This window comes from Ahaetulla prasina, chromosome 3 (genome assembly GCF_028640845.1).
Source record: "Ahaetulla prasina isolate Xishuangbanna chromosome 3, ASM2864084v1, whole genome shotgun sequence".
Taxonomy (NCBI): Eukaryota; Metazoa; Chordata; class Lepidosauria; order Squamata; family Colubridae; genus Ahaetulla; species Ahaetulla prasina.
The window spans coordinates 186,839,361-186,857,740 of NC_080541.1; the positions used below are offsets into that span (position 1 = coordinate 186,839,361).

At 36.1% G+C, this 18,380-nt stretch overlaps 1 protein-coding gene across 2 annotated transcripts; it reads right to left on the reverse strand.

The window, feature by feature from the left end:
• Positions 1-2,607: 2,607 nt before the first annotated feature.
• SIKE1 (suppressor of IKBKE 1) lies at positions 2,608-11,417 on the reverse strand. Of its 2 annotated transcripts, none has more exons than XM_058176876.1 (6): positions 11,258-11,417; positions 10,035-10,196; positions 9,818-9,923; positions 9,015-9,157; positions 7,163-7,276; positions 2,608-4,256 (listed from the first exon to the last, which is right to left on the reverse strand). In XM_058176876.1, the coding sequence occupies exons 2-6, from the start codon at positions 10,191-10,193 to the stop codon at positions 4,140-4,142; spliced, it is 639 nt and encodes a 212-aa protein (XP_058032859.1). In that variant the 5' UTR covers positions 10,194-10,196; positions 11,258-11,417; the 3' UTR covers positions 2,608-4,139. The 2 variants fall into 2 exon arrangements, with proteins under 2 accessions (XP_058032859.1, XP_058032858.1); XM_058176875.1 differs by lacking the exon at positions 11,258-11,417 and adding an exon at positions 11,041-11,251.
• Between the last annotated feature and the right edge of the window lie 6,963 nt (positions 11,418-18,380).

Genomic DNA, 18,380 nt, shown 5'->3' on the forward strand with positions numbered 1-18,380 from the left:
CATTAGGGCTCACACCTCGCAAGCCACTCAAGAGGCAGCTGTGAAATTTGACTTTTGGTGTCTTATCCCATCTGCCATTTAGCCCATATACTCCCACCTTTTCCCAAAACGAAGCAATAACCTCACAAGCATGTATTTGACTCAGATGAAGAGGTGGAAAAGATTTGATTAAAGAAAAAAAGTAGAGTTAATTTGTGATGGCTTTAAAGAAAATTGTCCCATGTTACAGGAATGTGATTATTGGAAAAATAAATACAGCTAACAAAATAGTTAATACCAAAGTTTTTCTGTTTTCTTTAAAATATCTATTTAAACTATAATTACAGAAGTGCAGGTATAATTTTTCACTCAGCCCTTATAGCTGATAAAGTTCTTCCTGAGCTGTTAAAATGCACAGGCTACTTTTATAAAGTGCTGTTTTTGAGCTTCTGTCCACTTCGAAGTAGTGGCATTACAAGGCATTTGGTGGCATAAAAAACTCATGGAACCCCTTCAACTTATTCTGGGATCCCTGATATTCTATGGATCATAGTTTTAAGAAACACTATCTCCTTGTGACATGCAAATCCAGCTCCAATGTTCTTGCTTTTTCAAGAGGCAACTGGACTTTCTGGTTTTTCTTTGAAGACATTTTGCTTCTCATCCAAAAAGTTTCTTCAGCTCTGACTGGATGGTGGGGAATGGAAGGATTTATACTCTTTACAGATAGCTAGTCATTTGATAATGATAAATGACCAATTGTCTGCAAGAAGTATAAATCCTTCCATTCCTCACCATCCAGTCAGAGCTGAAGAAACTTTTTGGATGAGAAGCAAAATGTCTTCAAAGAAAAACCAAAAAGTCCAGTTGCCTCTTAAAAAAGCACATTTGGGACAACCATGAGCTAGATGACTGAGAATCTCCATAGACATCCAACTCCAGTGGTTAATTTGTTGTTCAGTGTATCATACAAATGAGAGGAAAATTAAGCTAATCAAGTAAATGGTGGCAAGCTAACCACCAATACGTGCACTGTGAGCTATAGTCAATATCATGTGGGAGATTACCTCTAGATTTGACACTAGGGAATAAAATCATGAAGTAAATAAAATTAATCAAATCAGAATATTGCATCATATTTTACTTACAACTCTAATAATTACCAAAGAGCAACCAAACATGTATATGACAAACTTAAACTTGTTTTAAGAAAGCATCATGACAGTTTAACAGGATACTATATCCAATAATGACTGCTACTGATATAGGGTATAATGCTCTTGGGCACCACTTTGACCCAAGATAATTCCATTAATACCAACCAGGCTCTCTGCTCCATCACTTTTTGAAAAAAAAATCTGGCATATGAGCCAAGTTCATAATTCTAGCACCATATTTATTTATAGAAATGTCAGTGGAAAAACTGGGATGGCAGATAATATAGTGGGGTGCTAACATCCAATAAATGATTTTTTTGATTGGCCCTACCTCCATGGTAATTATTTTATAAGTAGACAATCACCCATTATAGCCATTTGCTTTCAAAATCCATTCAGAAGTGGTTGTCCTCTTCTTCTTTATCATCAGGCTTCTCTTATCCCTATTGCCTCCATCCTAGCTAGATTCATTATAATTTTATTTCTCTAGAACAATCCTAAAAATCAATTCTGTAACTGTGTCCAGAGACTTAACATGCAACGAGGAGCCACCCTTTCCGCAAGCTTCATAAGATTATCTCCCCAAATTCAGAAGCCACTACTTCTGCTTAATCTTTAGGATAGGTTTTCTATACAGTATGGTCTGTTACCATAAGAAAAGCAGAAAATAAACATGAATCCATAACCAAACACGCTGTATGTTGGGTCTGAGCCATTATGACAACTGCAATGTGTGTCATTGACTGATTTTTTCTAGTTTATGACATACAGTTTTATTCTAGGAGTAGCCTAATTACTGCAAAGTAATGCTTAGGTGCATGCTTATAAAAATGTAGGCAAACCTGCTTCTTGGGTGGCAGGAAGGATGCAGCTGGTTGCTGACAGGATGTAAAGAAAATAATTTGATACATAATATAAAGCAACAATAAATTTATTAGTGGCCATGTGCAAGAATAATCTTTCTGCTCTAAGTTATAATATGGCTTATTTATTTATTTTTTGGCTTGGTAAATAAAGCAGGGTTAAAAAAATACATGAATCTAGAATACTTATATACTTGCAAACTAGAATTTACAAGTTGATCACATTATTTGAGGACTGTTCTCTTGGTCCTCAATTCACAGTCAACATATCATTTTCAGAAATGTGAAGCTACAGCATTTCTTTATTAATCTGAATTTACAAACTAAGAATACAGAATATAACTCTTAATGTCCAAGGATTTGACCAGCAAATATTGATATCCGTGAAATTTAAAATATGTCCAAAAGCATCAAAGAAGAGAGAACCTATGGCTCTTTTCTATTACCAGCCATGATGGCTGGGGCTGTACAACATTTAAATGGCCAATAGTTCCTCATCCTCTGCCATAAATAATTCTCTGTACAAAAAAGCCTTAGCACACAATACTGCCTCAAAACATTTATTTCAAGAAAATAATGAGCCAATATACATATTTAATAAGACGAGGTAAAGATAATATTTTTAATTTACTGAATAGAATAGGCTGTTAAGACGGTAAACAATAATACAACACCTCTGTAGGTAATTAAATTTACATCCTACAGGATGTAAATAATTCAAAGCCTATACAAAGACTGGGCAAATTGCAGTTCATTACAAGAGCTTATTGATTCTGAAGACAGCACCGAAGGCATATATTTAAGGCATAACGCTGCAAAGATACTGAATTTGTTCAGCAAATAGGGCCCACATTTTAAGAATTTTTTTTTATCTGCTCAGCCTTTAAAGTAAAATTTTCAATGTGAAAACCTGAAAATACCCCCAGATGAATTTGATCAATTAGCCTATCACTCCTTTCCACCAAACATATGGAGCAAGAAGGAAACTGGCAAAATTGACTATTTAGTTATATTCCTAAAACTTAGTTAAACCAGGACAGCAAAAATAAATGTGCACAATATGTATACATTTCATAGATTCTTTTTTACCATCAGAGAATGGATACCCAAGAAATTTTAAAAGAGACATTTCTAAGTTGTATACTTTAGAACAATATTAACAAATATTAGGCATATCTATCTTCAATCATCAATCTTTCAAGGAAAATAATTTTTAAAATATTGGCAGGTGCTTGCAAAAAAGTAAACCTCATCTTTTACAGGAATAATATGTATGACATATTTGTGCAAATGCCTACACACAGAGTAATCTATAGGATATAACAGAGACTTGTTTCCACATATCTCTCCCTCCTGACATCCATGCACAGTGGCTTAATGTGGCTATAAGAAATTAGATTCCTTGATCAAGTAGATATTGACATAGACAGAAAAAGGACTAATGAGGTTATGCCCCATAATGGATTATTGTACTCATTGAACGTTCTAGGTAGGCAGAAATACCAGACTTTGTTATAACCCACAGAGACATCTCTTGTATGAAATAGTCATAGGCATGAGGACTCAAAGAACACTTTGGCATTATGTGTTACTTTCGGTATTTATTTATTTTATTTATTACATTTCTATGCTAAATTTTAACTCCCCTACAAGGTGACCCTGGGTGACTTTGTTGATAGTAAGAAATACGTAATATGACAGTATATTTTTAAATGATACAATAAAAGCAGCACCAAAAACAATGCTAGAAGCAGAAATTCTAGCATTAAGGAGTGCCTAAGCTTTGTACAATAGTGCATCCTAAATATATTTAAGAACTGAATTCCAATGCAATTTAAGTCATGCTAAGACTTTAATGTTATTTGCTCACACTAGAAAAGTAAAGATGACCCTTGCTGTATCCTACTGAGATTTCTAAAATCATGGATAACCCAAAGAAAACATTTATTTCATTCTTCTGCATGATTAAGCAAACCAAATCTTAATCAAAGAAGAGGATATTACAATATCCCCCCAAGCACAGAATTTACAATATAGTAACAAGCTTGGAATGGTTTCCAAGAGAAGACTAAAGGGAATTAAAGGAAAGCTCAGAGAGGAAGCATACTTATTCCTACAGTAGAGTTTCCAATTTCCAGGATCAACTGTTCCAGGACTGAGGTTTTGTAGCTTCAGTTGCAACATCAAGTAATTCTTGCCTCACTTCAACAGATTCTTTACTGATTGATAATAATTTTCGTAACTCTTTATTTTCAAGCTGAAAATTAAAAATAATTTGTGATCAGGTAGTGACAGAGACAATATATTCATTCAATATATTCATTCAGTGTCATAAAAATGTAATTTTGGCGCTATCCATAATTACTTCCCATTTGGCATTCCTATCTTCTTTCCATGCTGCTTTTTAAAAGATTTATCATCAAATAAATGTCCAACATTACCTATGAGCGCCATGGCGAACAAACACATTGCTAGCTTTTGTGAGCTGGCAAGGCAGCTTTATGAGGGAAATTGAACCATAACTCGTTGAATGCTGGATCCAAGTCAATGTAATCTTTCTGGAACAAAGGATTGTTGATAGCTGCTCATGAGTAGACCACCAAAACTGTCACTTTTTATGATCAGCTTCTGAACGGAGTAGCTGAGAATCAGGATATACATCAAGCTCAATCTCTCAAAGTAATCATGGACACTAAGCTGGAGAGAGCTTTATATCTTAATTCCTTTTTTGGATTTAAAAAAATTATTTGTATATTGTAGAGATTAAGATTCTTCAGACTGGTGAGGCTTTTCATCAGGTGATAATTGTATAAATTTAAGTTTTCTATATGGGCTTGGTATATGGATTTTGGAAAATTAATAATGGATTAAGGGGCTAAAGGAATTTCAAACAATAGCTTTGAATTATTTAGAAGATACATTCTCGTAGGAAAATGAAGATTTGCATATTTTTTATGACGAGGAAATCTTGAAGGCTAGATCCCAGAGCCAGAGGAGAAAGAAAATGGAGCAGAAATCCTTAATGCAAAATTTTGAATAACTTTCAGTTAAACCTTTGGACAGAATGGATCAGATGCTCAATAAGATTGACAGAGCATGTCCTAATGAAGTTGTAAAACAAGAACAAGCTGTAGTGATGTTTATGAGAGTAATTTTGAGGGGCATTTGAATGTAATACAAATGTATCTGATGGAGACTTATTCTCTAGAGGAGATGAACAGACATTAGGAAACTGATTTGGATATTTTTTTTCTTCAGTATATACAAAAGAGCTCTGCTAAGATTTGTAAGGACTTTTAAGAAATAACAAAAGAATACATTTTACTTATGGGTGTAAGAAAAATATATTAAAGTTCTAAAGGATTTTTGATTTGAAACACAGATGAGCAGCAAATTCCCTCTGGAATTCTTTTTGGAGGGGGTCAAAGAATATTTTTAAAAAACAGGAAAGTTTTATAAGTTTGTCTTCTTTGATCAGGGTTAAAAGAAGAAAATAGTTATATCTGGTTGACCTTACTGGATTTTTATTGACAAAGATTGATTGATGGAGTATTTTTAATTTCTTCTCCTTATAAAGAAAATGAACTATGAAGAGATGAGAGATGATGTTTTATTTAGAGACAGTGATAAGCTATTAAAATTGTTTTTACCAACTGGGATGAAGGGGAAAGTTACTTCTTTTTTCTTTCTGGATTATTTAATTATTTAATACAACTTGGTTAAAAGTCATTATTTAAAATATTGCACGATTCCAGCTTTGTGAAACTCTGATTTCAAAGCTTTCCAAAGAACCTAAAGGTAGGACAAGAAGTAATGGATGGAATCTAATCAAGGAGAGAACCAACCTAGAACTAAGGAGAAATTTTCTGACGGAACAATCAGTGGAATGACTTGCCCCCACAAGTTTTGGGTGCTCCAACACTGGAGGTTTTTAAGAAGACATCGGACAACCATTTATCTAAAATGGTATAGGGTTTCCTGCTTGAGCAGGGGGTTGACTAGAAGATCTCCAAGGCCCTTCCAACTCTGTTTTCATTCTGTACAACTATGAAGCTACTTCAGTCTGGTGCATGTAAAAACCCTTAATACAGAACAATCAATGTTCCTTTAATGATCAATGTTCCTGGAGGCCGTACGGGTCTGGATGGGGAGAAATAGGCTCAAGCTCAATCCCTCCAAGACAGAATGGCTGTGGATGCCGGCATCCCGGTACAGTCAGCTAAATCCGCGGCTGACCATCGGTGGCGAGTCATTGGCCCCGATGGAAAGGGTCCGCAACTTAGGCGTCCTCCTGGATGAACGGCTGTCTCTAGAAGATCATCTGACGGCCGTCTCCAGGAGAGCGTTTTACCAGGTTCGCCTGGTACGCCAGTTGCGCCCCTTTCTGGACCGGGATGCCCTATGCACGGTCACTCACGCACTCGTGACGTCTCGCCTGGATTACTGCAATGCTCTCTACATGGGGCTCCCCTTGAAGGGCATCCGGAGGCTGCAGTTAGTCCAGAATGCGGCTGCGCGGGTGATAGATGGAGCCCCCCGTGGCTCCCGTATAACACCCATCCTGCGCAGGCTGCACTGGCTACCTGTGGCTTTCCGGGTGCGCTTCAAGGTTCTGGTGACCACCTTTAAAGCGCTCCATGGCATTGGGCCGGGTTACTTACGGGACCGCCTACTGCTACCGAATATCTCTCACCGACCCGTGCGCTCTCACAGAGAGGGTCTCTTCAGGGTGCCGTCAGCGAGGCAATGTCGTCTGGCGACGCCCAGGGGAAGGGCCTTCTCTGTGGGGGCTCCCACCCTCTGGAACGATCTACCCCCCGGACTTCGTCAGCTTTCGGACCTCCGGACCTTCCGCCGCGGGCTTAAAACATACTTATTTAATTGTGCAGGACTGAGCTAGATTTTAAATTTTGGGTTTTAAATTGGGTTTTATCTTTATTTTTAATTGGACGGGCTTTAGAATAAGTTTTTTAAATGTTTTATATTGTATTTATATTCTATTTATCTGTTTTTAATGCCTGTAAACCGCCCTGAGTCCCTTTGGGAGATAGGGCGGTATATAAATATGATTAATAAATAAATAAATAAATAAATAAATAAATTTGGATGCTGAAAAATCACAAATATCTTCCTTTTCAACAATCACAGTGGTTCAGCACTTACCTCTAACTGTGCTAGCTTTTCTTGTACTTTATAATACTGATCACTGTCAACATTAACTGCTTTTCTCATAACCTCTCCCATTTCACAGATTATGTCAATCTGACTCTCAATCTCCTGCAGATAGATTGCAAAAAAAAATTATTCTCAATTAAAAGCACATAAAAACAGATATTCATCACTATTGCAAATTAAAAACACTACTTTGATGAAGAGAGAAAAATAATGCTCGGCTGTAGGAGTTGTCTTTTTTAATTAAATTCGTGTTTGTCAACAAGAGGGAATAGCTGATATTGTAACTAGGCTTCAATAAACCTTTTCACTAGACTGAGTTGTTGAAATCTTTCCAATTATAAAAACACCCTTAAATGGATGCAATTTATTAGAGAAAATAAAACAAATGCCACAGACAAGCAGTTTACTTTAAACGATAATCAGTCCAATATAAGGTTGGAAAAAGTATCTGTAATGAGACATGTCCATTCAAGTCAAGAAAACTTTTAATGAATGACTCTGTTGAACGCTAAAGGGCTAATTTTAACTTGTGCCTTTATACTACATTATATTTACTTTATATTTCACTTTTTTAATATACAGTACCATGACAGGTTTTTGTCTTGGAACTGCAGCAGTTAAATAGGAACCAACTATTGCCATCATATATTTTTTAAATAATCCTGTTATTCCGTAATTCTGTTAAGGGCCGTGGTAGCTCAGGCTGTAAGAAGCCTGTTATTAGAACACAGCAGCCTGCAATTACTGCAGGTTCAAGCCCGGCCCAAGGTTGACTCAGCCTTCCATCCTTTATAAGGTAGGTAAAATGAGGACCCAGATTGTCGGGGGGGCAATAAGTTGACTTTGTAAATATACAAATAGAATGAGACTATTGCCTTACACACTGTAAGCCGCCCTGAGTCTTCGGAGAAGGGCGGGATATAAATGTAAATTTAAAAAAAAAAGATATATTTTAATTTTCAGAAAAATAGCTTTAACACTAGCCCTCTTTATTATTATTTAGTAAGAAACATATTATTTTGCTCTGAAATATTTTTAATATGTGCTATGATTATAGAATGTAGTCATCATCCAGTCTCGCCATGCAATACCAACATATTCAGTTTTCATTTAACAGCTCAGAGATCTATTTTTTCCTCATTGCAACTTACACATATTGCACATACTGCATCAACCTTCAACTTTTTTCAAATTTATGCATGATATTTATACCCCCTTAGCAAGGACATTTGATTCAGGTTATAGTACTGCTACTGACATGGTGCTCCAATTACTAACACAATCACAGCATTGACTAGGTAATCCTACATAAAGAACATTTATATTATACAAGCTATTCTTGTTACCTCTCATTAGCTCTATGACTATTATTTTATACAGCAGTTTAGAAGCAAACTGCAAAACAGTAAGGCTTTGGATCCAGCAGATGGGCACTCTCTCTTGTACATCTACTTTGCTGGTCATATTTTCCATTCCCCAAAAAAATCAAATAACCTGTCGTGTATGGAATGCCTTCTGAACAGTCATAGGTTTATAGCCACCTACTTTGAGGCAGAATGTAATAAAATTTTGCAGTTTTTTTGTGGCATAAAAATAATTTAATTTAATCATTTATGGTATTTACAGTTATTTGCTTTACAAGAACTCTTAAATTACTTCATGGCTCAGCTGCAATGCTTTCTCCTAGGAAGAAAAGGCGCTTCTGAGATATTTCAGAGAGGAGACTACTGAGGAAAAAGCGAATCAAAAACAGACACCATAGGAACAGAGCACTCATCCAAGCAAGTCTCCTAAATCTATTTCTACTTTTTTTTTTAGAGAGAACATTGTAATTTCTTACCTCAGACTGAGTTTGATGTACTTGCAAAACGGATTGAGAATCTACATCTTTTCTTTTCATCATGAGCTGCAGCATATGTTTTCTGTATTTGCTCATAATAAGTTCCAGTGCATCTTGATGTTCTTCCAAAGACATCCATAGCTCTGGGGGGAAAAAAGTGTAATTCCATGCTATAACTATATTGGTAATATACACATTGGTCCCTATTATTTGTTTGGTTACACTTCCATTTCAAATTCTTTCCCTGATGGCAGACCAGGGAAAGAAACTAGACTTCTCTGATCAATGCACACTCTGGATTAGTATTTTATAATCAAGCAAATTTGGTTTATAATCTAATCCTATGCATTTATTTGGGCGAAAATTTCTGTTTTTCACTGAAGCATTGTTATGTAAATGTGTAGCAGACTATCTGTCATCTATTTATATAATACAACAGTTAATCAATGAGGTTACAATCTATTTTTCAAATAAGTTGCAGATTAAATATAATTTGAACAAAAAAATTTTGTCTTGGCATCCTTATACAACCAGCATATAATGCCATGAGGACACCAATAATAAAATTATTTTAAGCTGATATTTTTACCATACCGTTTGTTGCATGAATAAGAAATAAACTGAAACACTGGTTCAAAGTATACCCATTTTATCAAAATATTTATGCCAGATCTCACATACTTCCAGCCTCAGAATATTCCTAAAATATTCTAAATTAAGCTCCGAAGTAAAGCCCTCAATTAAATCATTACTTCTACAAAAATCATTCTAACTCACAACTACTTCATTAGGACAACGCTCACCTCTATTTTCCTGTTGCAGATCTCTGATCTGAGTGTTTTCCTGAGATAAGAGAATGTGAGGTTTGTATTTAGAGAGATCCTTTAGTTCAGCTGCATCTTCTTGATACTTGTAAAAGAAAAAAACATTTTATTATGAGCCAGAGAACTTGTACATTGCAACGCATCCATTAACCCTGCAATGCCAATCAATTTGTGCCATTAACAAAACTGCACTCACCTTGTGTGAAAGAGTTGAACCAGCTTCTTTCATGGCTACTACTTTCTTATGCAACATAGTGGACTGATCAATGAGCGACTCAGCAGCGTTGTCGTGATCTTTCAGCCTTTCCAGCAATGTCTTTGCATCTGTCAAGATCTTTTCTATTGTGCAGGCCATTTTCTGAGAAGATATGAGAGAGACCCCAGATTCCAAAATAGAATAGAATAGAATTGAATTGAATTAAATTGAATTTTTATTGGCCATGTGTGATTGGACACACAAGGAATTTGTCTTGGTGCATATGCTCTCAGTGTACATAAAAGAAAAGATACCTTCATCAAGGTACAACACTTACAACACTTAATGACCATCAATTGTGTTGTAAATGTTGTACCTTGATGAACGTATCTTTTCTTTTATGTACACTGAGAGCATATGCACCAAGACAAATTCCTTGTGTGTCCAAACACACTTGGCCAATAAAAATTCTATTCTATTCTATTCTATTCTATTCTATTCTATTCTATTCTATTCTAATGATAGTCGTAAGGTACAAATTTAACACTTAATGATACAACACTTAATGATAGTCATAGGCTACAAATAAGCAATCAGGAAACAATATCACTATAAATCGTAAGAATACAAGCAACAAAGTTACAATCTAAGTGGAAGGAGATGGGTGATGGACCGATGATAAGATTAATAGTGCAGATTTAGCAAATAGTTTGACAGTGTTGAGGGAATTATTTGTTTAGCAGAGTGATGGCCTTTGGGGGGGGGGAACTGTTCTTGTGTCTAGTTGTTCTGGTGTGCAGTGCTCTGTAGCATCGTTTTGAGGGTAGGAGTTGAAACAGTTTATGTCCAGGATGTGAGGGGTCTGTAAATATTTTCACAGCCTCTTTTTGACTCGTGCAGTATACAGGTCCTCAGTGAAAGGGAGGTTGGTAGCAATTATTTTTTCTGCAGTTCTGACAGGATGTAACAACTTGGTGAGGGGAGGATAAAGAAATGAACAAAATACCTTGCCAGCATTTGCTAAGAGATCTAGTCTCGCATCAGGTTGTAGAAGAAGCCGGAGTAAGAAAGTGAGAAGATCGCGCCACCGTGACCCCAATTCAAGGCTTTAGGTTCAGCTATTAGTAACAACTCAGGAAAACACCACTGTCTAATCTTTGGTCTGTATCACCCTAAGACCGGAGGGGGAGAGACGAAGGAAAGGGATATTCCCCACCGCTCACCTGGAAATCCCGAGGAACCGCGTTACACCCCCCTTCCCCGCGATGTCCTGTCCTGTCTCTTCCGCGCGCGCACAGGCACACACACACACCTGTGTGGCGGCCTCGCTTGGCCACGCAATAGTGCCTCTTAGCTGAAGGAACGAGGGTAAGAGAACCGCTAGAGGGCGCAGAGGTCACGGGCTCTGAGTCGCTGAACCGTCGTCGCTTCCGGCGTAGCGTTCGGTTTCGGAAACGAAGGACGTCACGGTTCTCCAAAGGCACTTCCGCTCCCCAGCGAAGTGGGTGAAGGCGGTGCGGAGAAGGAGGAGACGCGAGCCTGGGATTAATGGACACGCGCAGGCTGGGGTGGGGGCATTCATCTGGCGTAGCTTGCATTTTATTAGTGGCGATGGTAGTGATGCTGGAGGTTAGTGTTGTCTGTACAGCAATGCAACATCTCCAAAGTCATTGGAGAGCCCCCAAAGTAGCAGCCCCTCTAAACCAGGGGTCTCGAACCTGGTCAACTTTCAGCCTGGCGGACTTCAACTCCCAGAATTCCCCAGCCAGCTTTAGGTTGGAGACCTCTGCTCTAAACGGATCTCTTAAAGCGGACAAGCACTTGAGCCCAAGTAGAAGTAGGTAAAAAGTGCACCTGGCAACCTCATGAAGAGCAGAGTTAAAATAATTCTTCCGCTCTGGTTAAAACTGCTGCCTCGTTCTCTGACTAAACCCAAATGTTCTCGCAGAGCGCTCTTGGCACATATGAACACTGAAGAAGTGGTTTTCAATGGTTTTTTAATTCCAGGTAAATAGATACAGAAATATAGTTGTGCTTGAGAAGTTTTACATTTATATGACACATTTGTCTGCAATATTCTTTGGGATTTTACCATCTTCTTTACCCCAAATATGTAATGAGCAAAATATTAAATTGAAACTCATTTCAGATAACTTTATTAACCACATTTATGAACCACCGCTATCCCAAATGATTATCAGTAGCTTACAAGATAAAATACACAATACATGAGATGCAATAAATGCATAAATAAAACGCCTGGAAACTATTAAAAAGAATAACATCAAATAACAAAACCAATGATAATCCCACCAAAATGAAATTGCAGGCCAAATACAATCCAGAAGAGTTTAGTTCAAATTGCTTTTGGAAGGCAATCAATGCCGCCCAACTGACATGCTAGTTTAAAGTTTAATGCCACCATGCAAAAAAAAAGCCATGTGAGCCTTAGCCCCCCTCTTCTTTGCAGACCTCAGAAGTCTTGCATAGCTAATGTCAATGCTTTTTTTAAAAAAAAAGTATTGCTTTTTAAAATAACAGAACAGACAAAACATATACATAAAAGACATACATAATAAAATACATATTTAAAATTAATTAGCTTAAAATTAGTGAAAAATACAGAAAAAGCAAAATATAAAGCATAATATGTCATTACAGTAAATACACTGTATACAATGTATACAATTCTATACATAATTATCTAATGCAAATATTTTGAGCAAATGAGGCCATATCTTTCCAAAATTTCAGTAACAAATTTTAGCCATGGGGCACACAGAATCCATTGATGCTGTCTAGTTGCCACATTCCATGAACTAGGTACATAATTCCACTCATTTTTTAATTTTTGCATATCAAGCTGATTTATTTATAAGAACTATCTATTAAAACTAATAGATTTTTTAGTTTTAAAAGATTTAACTATTGTTGTAATATCTTGGGTATCTCAAAACCTGAAAATGCTGCTGATGCAAACAATATTAACAAATGTTTTAGGTATAAATATTGCCAGAGTTACATCTGATAGATCATATTTGTATCTCAGCATGATGTAAAAAATTTATCATCATCCTCTTCAGTTGGTCCAAAATCAATATCTCTGCTTTCATTCAATTTTTCCTTTTTTTTATTTTTATTTATTTGAATTTATATCCCGCCCTTCTCAGAAGACTCAGGGCGGCTTACAATGTGTTAAGCAATAGTCTTCATCCATTTGTATATTATATACAAAGTCAACTTAATTGCCCCCCAACAATCTGGGTCCTCATTTTACCTAGCTTATAAAGGATGGAAGGCTGAGTCAACCTTGGGCCTGGTGGGACTTGAACTTGCAGTAATTGCAAGCAGCTGTGTTAATAACAGACAGACTTAGTCCGTTGAGCCACCAGAGGCCCTTCACATCATTTCCCCCAATTTTTAATATTGGATTTCCCCATAAAGTCAATTTAGCATGGAAGAAGGACCAAATCTCTTTATTAGACATTACATTCAGTAGCTTTTTAACTGATATATTGTTTGGAGAGATACTAGAGTTCTATTATATTTAGATCTTAATATTATCCATTCAATCATATGCTATATATGTATCTCCCAGAGCTGCCCATATCAGAAAACTAATACCAGTTGGCTTCCACTATTTAATACTTAATAATATGTAAGCTTGATAATATAGCTCCAGATTCAGAAAACCAAATTGTCCTTATTAATTGGTAATTTCATTTTCTATAAAGATATTCTCGGAATTGAACCTGAAAATATTTTCTGGATATTTGAATAAGGATTACTCTCTGGATATAAATTAATATGAGAATAATATTCATTTTTAGAACATTAATTTTCCCTAGAGAATGAGGTTTAGTGTCTCCTCCCCCCGTATGTATGTATGTATGTGTCAATATAAGTCCTATCTCATAATTAAATGTTTCAGGCTAATGGCCCAGAACATACATTTAAAAAAAACCTGATCCAGAAACCCAAATCAATTTATTTCATTTTTTTATTAAAACCAAATGGTATTGATGGTAATGAAATAAAAAAAAATCCAGAAATTGAATTTTGATGATCTTTCTAAGCAATAAATCATAACCATATGTTCATTAGGTCATACGATTAAAATATATTTAAAATAGCAACAAAAATATAAAATTTCTGTCAACTAAGTATCAGAATAATAGCATAGTTAGATAGAATAATAAAAGTTATATTTATTTATTTATTTATTTATTTATTTATTTAAATTTTTATACCGCCCTTTTCCCGAAGGACTCAGGGCGGTGTACAGCCAAAGTTAAAACAATTAAATATACAAAATTAAAATATCAATTAAAATACATATTCAATAATGGCCAAATTAAAACCGTCAATTGACCCAACCTAAAATACCCCATATAAAATTACAAAAAAATTAAAATTTGAAAATTTAAAAATCAAGCCAGTCCCGCTTGGATGAATAAATAAGTTTTTAATTCCCGGCGAATAGCCCTTTAAAACCAAATAAAGAAGGAAGGAGAATCCCACAGTTTGGATGCTATTCCAAAAACCACTTGTTCCATTCTTTTTACCAACCTTGGCTCTCTTAGTAGCTGGCCAATTAGAAGTCCTGTTTGTCAAATTGAATAAAAAAACAGCCCGCAAGATGTTTTTAGAGTGCTTTGGTCTGGAATTCACATACACCCATCCACCTTGTGGAGTTGAAGACCACAACACTTTGTTTATTATTAGAAAAAATATATGCTCCTGACCTTTGAGCTACTAGCTTTATGTTTGTATCCTTATACTTTCTGATGCAATAATAATAATAATAATAATAATAATAATAATAATAATAATAATAATAATAATAATAATATCAGAGTTGGAAGGGACCTTGGAGGTCTTCTAGTCCAACCCCCTGCCCAGGCAGGAAACCCTACACCATTTCAGACAAATGGCTATCGAAAATTTTCTTAAAAATTTCCAGTGTTGGAGCATTTACAACTTCTGCAGGCAAGTTGTTCCACTGATTAACTGTTCTAACTGTCAGGAAATTTCTCCTTAGTTCTAGATTGCTTCTCTCCTTGATTAGTTTCCACCCATTGCTTCTTGTTCTACCCTCAGGTGCTTTGGAGAATAGTTAGACTCCCTCTTCTTTGTGGCAACCCCTGAGATATTGGAACACTGCTATCATGTCTCCCCTAGTCCTTCTTTTCATTAAACTAGGCATACCGAGTTCCTGCAACCGTTCTTCATATGTTTTAGCCTCCAGTCCCCTAATCATCTTCGTTGCTCTTCTCTACACTCTTTCTAGAGTCTCAACATCCTTTTAACATCGTGGCGACTAAAACTGAATGCAATATTCCAAGTGTGGCCTTTTTTTGTTGTTAGTTGCGAAGTCGTGTCCGACCCATCGCGACCCCATGGACAACATTCCTCCAGGCCTTCCTGTCCTCTACCATCCTCTGAAGTCCATTTAAACTCATGCCTACTGCTTCAGTGACTCCATCCAGCCACCTTGTTCTCTGTCGTCCCCTTCTTCTTTTGCCCTCAATCTTTCCCAGCATTAGGCTCTTCTCCAGTGAGTCTTTCTTTCTCATTAGGTGGCCAAAATATTTCAGTTTCATCTTCAGGATCTGGCCTTCTAAAGGCATTATAAAGTGTATTAACACTTCACGTGATCTTGATTCTATCCCTCTGTTTATGCAGCTCAGAATTGTGTTGGCTTTTTTGGCAGCTGCTGCACACTGCTGGCTCATATCTAAATGGTTGTCCACTAGGACTCCAAGATCCCTCTCACAGTTAGTACTATTGAGCAAGGTACCACATATCCGGTACCTGTGCATTTTGGTTTTTTGGCCTAAATGTAGAACCTTACTTTTTTCACTGTTGAATTTCATTTTGTTAGATAGTGCCCAATGTTCAAGTCTGTCAAGATCTTTCTATATCTTGAGCCTATCTTCTGGAGTGTTGGCTATTCCTGCCAGCTTGGTGTCATCTGCAAATTTGATGAGTTCCCCATCTATCTCCTCGTCCAAGTCATTGATGAAGATGTTGAAGAGTACTGGGCCTAAAACAGAGCTTTGGGGTACTCTACTGCATACTTCCCTCCATGTGGATGTAGTTCCATTGAGGACTACAGGTTGAGTGTGGTTGGTCAGCCAGTTACGAATCCATCTGGTGGTGGTGCTGTCTAACCCACATTTTTCTACTTTATCTAGTAGTAGGTTATGGTCTACTTTATCAAATGCTTTACTGAAGTCCAAGTAAATTATATCGACAGAATTCCTCTGGTCTACTAATTTTGTCACTTTGTCAAAGAATGCAATAAGATTAGTCTGGCATGATCTGTTTTTGACAAACCCATGTTGGCTTTTGGTTATTATTTTGTTTGCTTCTAGGTGTTCGGTGAGTCGTTGCTTGATTATCTTTTCCAGAATCTTCCCTGGTATTGAGGTTAGGCTGATAGGTCTGTAGTTTCCTGGATCTGTTTTTTTCCCCCCTTTTTTGAAGATGGGAACTACATCAGCTCTTTTCCAGTCCTCTGGCAGTTCCCCTGTGCTCCAGGATCTTTGAAAGATATAGTTCAGTGGTTCTGAGATTTCGTCTGCCAATTCCTTCAGAACTCTGGGGTGTAATCCATCCGGTCCTGGTGATTTGAACTCATCTAGGGTAGACAGATGTTCACTTACCATTTTTTTCACTATTTTAACTTGTGTTCCTAATCTGTTTTTTGTGGTGCTGTTTTTGATAGGTTGGATTGTTTTTTCCTTTTGTGTAAAGACAGATGCAAAATATGAGTTAAGTAGATCTGCTTTCTCCCTGTTGCTTGTCACCTTCTTGCCACTTTCTCCCAGCAATGGGCCAATTGTTTTCTTGACTTTTTTCTTGTTTTTAACATGTTGGAAGAAGCTTTTTTTGTTATTTTTTACTTTTGTCGTTAGCCTTTGTTCATTGTGAGCCTTAGCTTTCCTCACTTCATCTTTACAGGCTCGGGCTATTTGCTGATATTCTGCCTTAGTTATTTGCCCCTCTTTCTACTTTTTATATGTGTCCTTTATATGCTGTGTTGATATGTTTTCCTTCTATAACATTAAAGGCTGTGCAGTGCATAGATTATTAAAACTTTGTATATTAATTTGTTGAGTAAAATCAACTAAAAGTTTCTTCTGAATAAATGTATACAAGACTGCAAAAATACTACAGAAGAAGTAGTCTAGTGTAATGTCTTGGTGTCTTAGTTGAGTTAAATATGCTACAAATGCTAAGCATATATATTGCTACTGGGAAATATAATCAAAGAATCATTTTAAGGGAAATTATCTGCCTTAAAGCTAGTCTCAATGTTTGTATAATAGCAATTGATTTAACAAGGTGCTAAACAATTTGCCTGTGTTAAAGTAAACCACTTTGCTTGCTTATTTTCCATCTTTTCTCTCTTAAAACATGTGGCCTAAAGACTAGGATCGTATATTAAATTATGATAAACTTAACCATAGTTTATAGAATAAAAACAATTAGTTTAGTTTGTGCAGAATACTAAACCATAAACAACAGTTTACAAACCACTAGACTTCAATTCATACAGTACACATTAGGCCAAAAATTAAACAAGTTTCATTATGATTCAGTACCATGTGTGAACCTGAGTAAAATCTACTTAAATATTAAATATTTAAGTAGATATTAAATATCTACTATTTAAGTAGATATTAAATATCTACTATTTAAGTAGATATTAAATATCTACTATTTAAGTAGATATTAAATATCTACTATTTAAGTAGATATTAAATGTCTACTATTTAAATATTAAATATTACAGACCACAATCATCCAGCTATTGCTTTGCATACTTATTTGAGTGTTTTATTAAACACTGAGGCTTACACTTAAGTAAATTGACATATTCTAAATCTATTAAATCAGCCAGTAACCAGATCAATATCATTGCATTAAGATATGATTTGTTTCATCATAGTTTGTTGATTAAAGTAACAGTTTTTGGCTTATACAATACACTAAACCATATACCATGGTTTATAATCTACAATAGCTGAATTATTTGCACATAATTCTAAATTAAAATCAAGCAGTCCACAGAGATTTTAGCAGCCGGAGGGTAAGCATTTAAATGAATCTGCCCAATTTGCAAAATTGTACTATGTAACTCCTCTCTAATGGGGTCTTATTTCCCCACCACAATTTATATTAGAGTGGCCTGTTCGTGGAAGGAAGGAATTTGATGATGTAAGGAATGCTGTTTTTAAACCATTATGATGCCAAGGAACAAAAATTTGGCAAATTAAACATTTCTGTAAACAAAGGTTTATAAACAGATCCCATTGCACTATGTTCTCATTTGCTGTT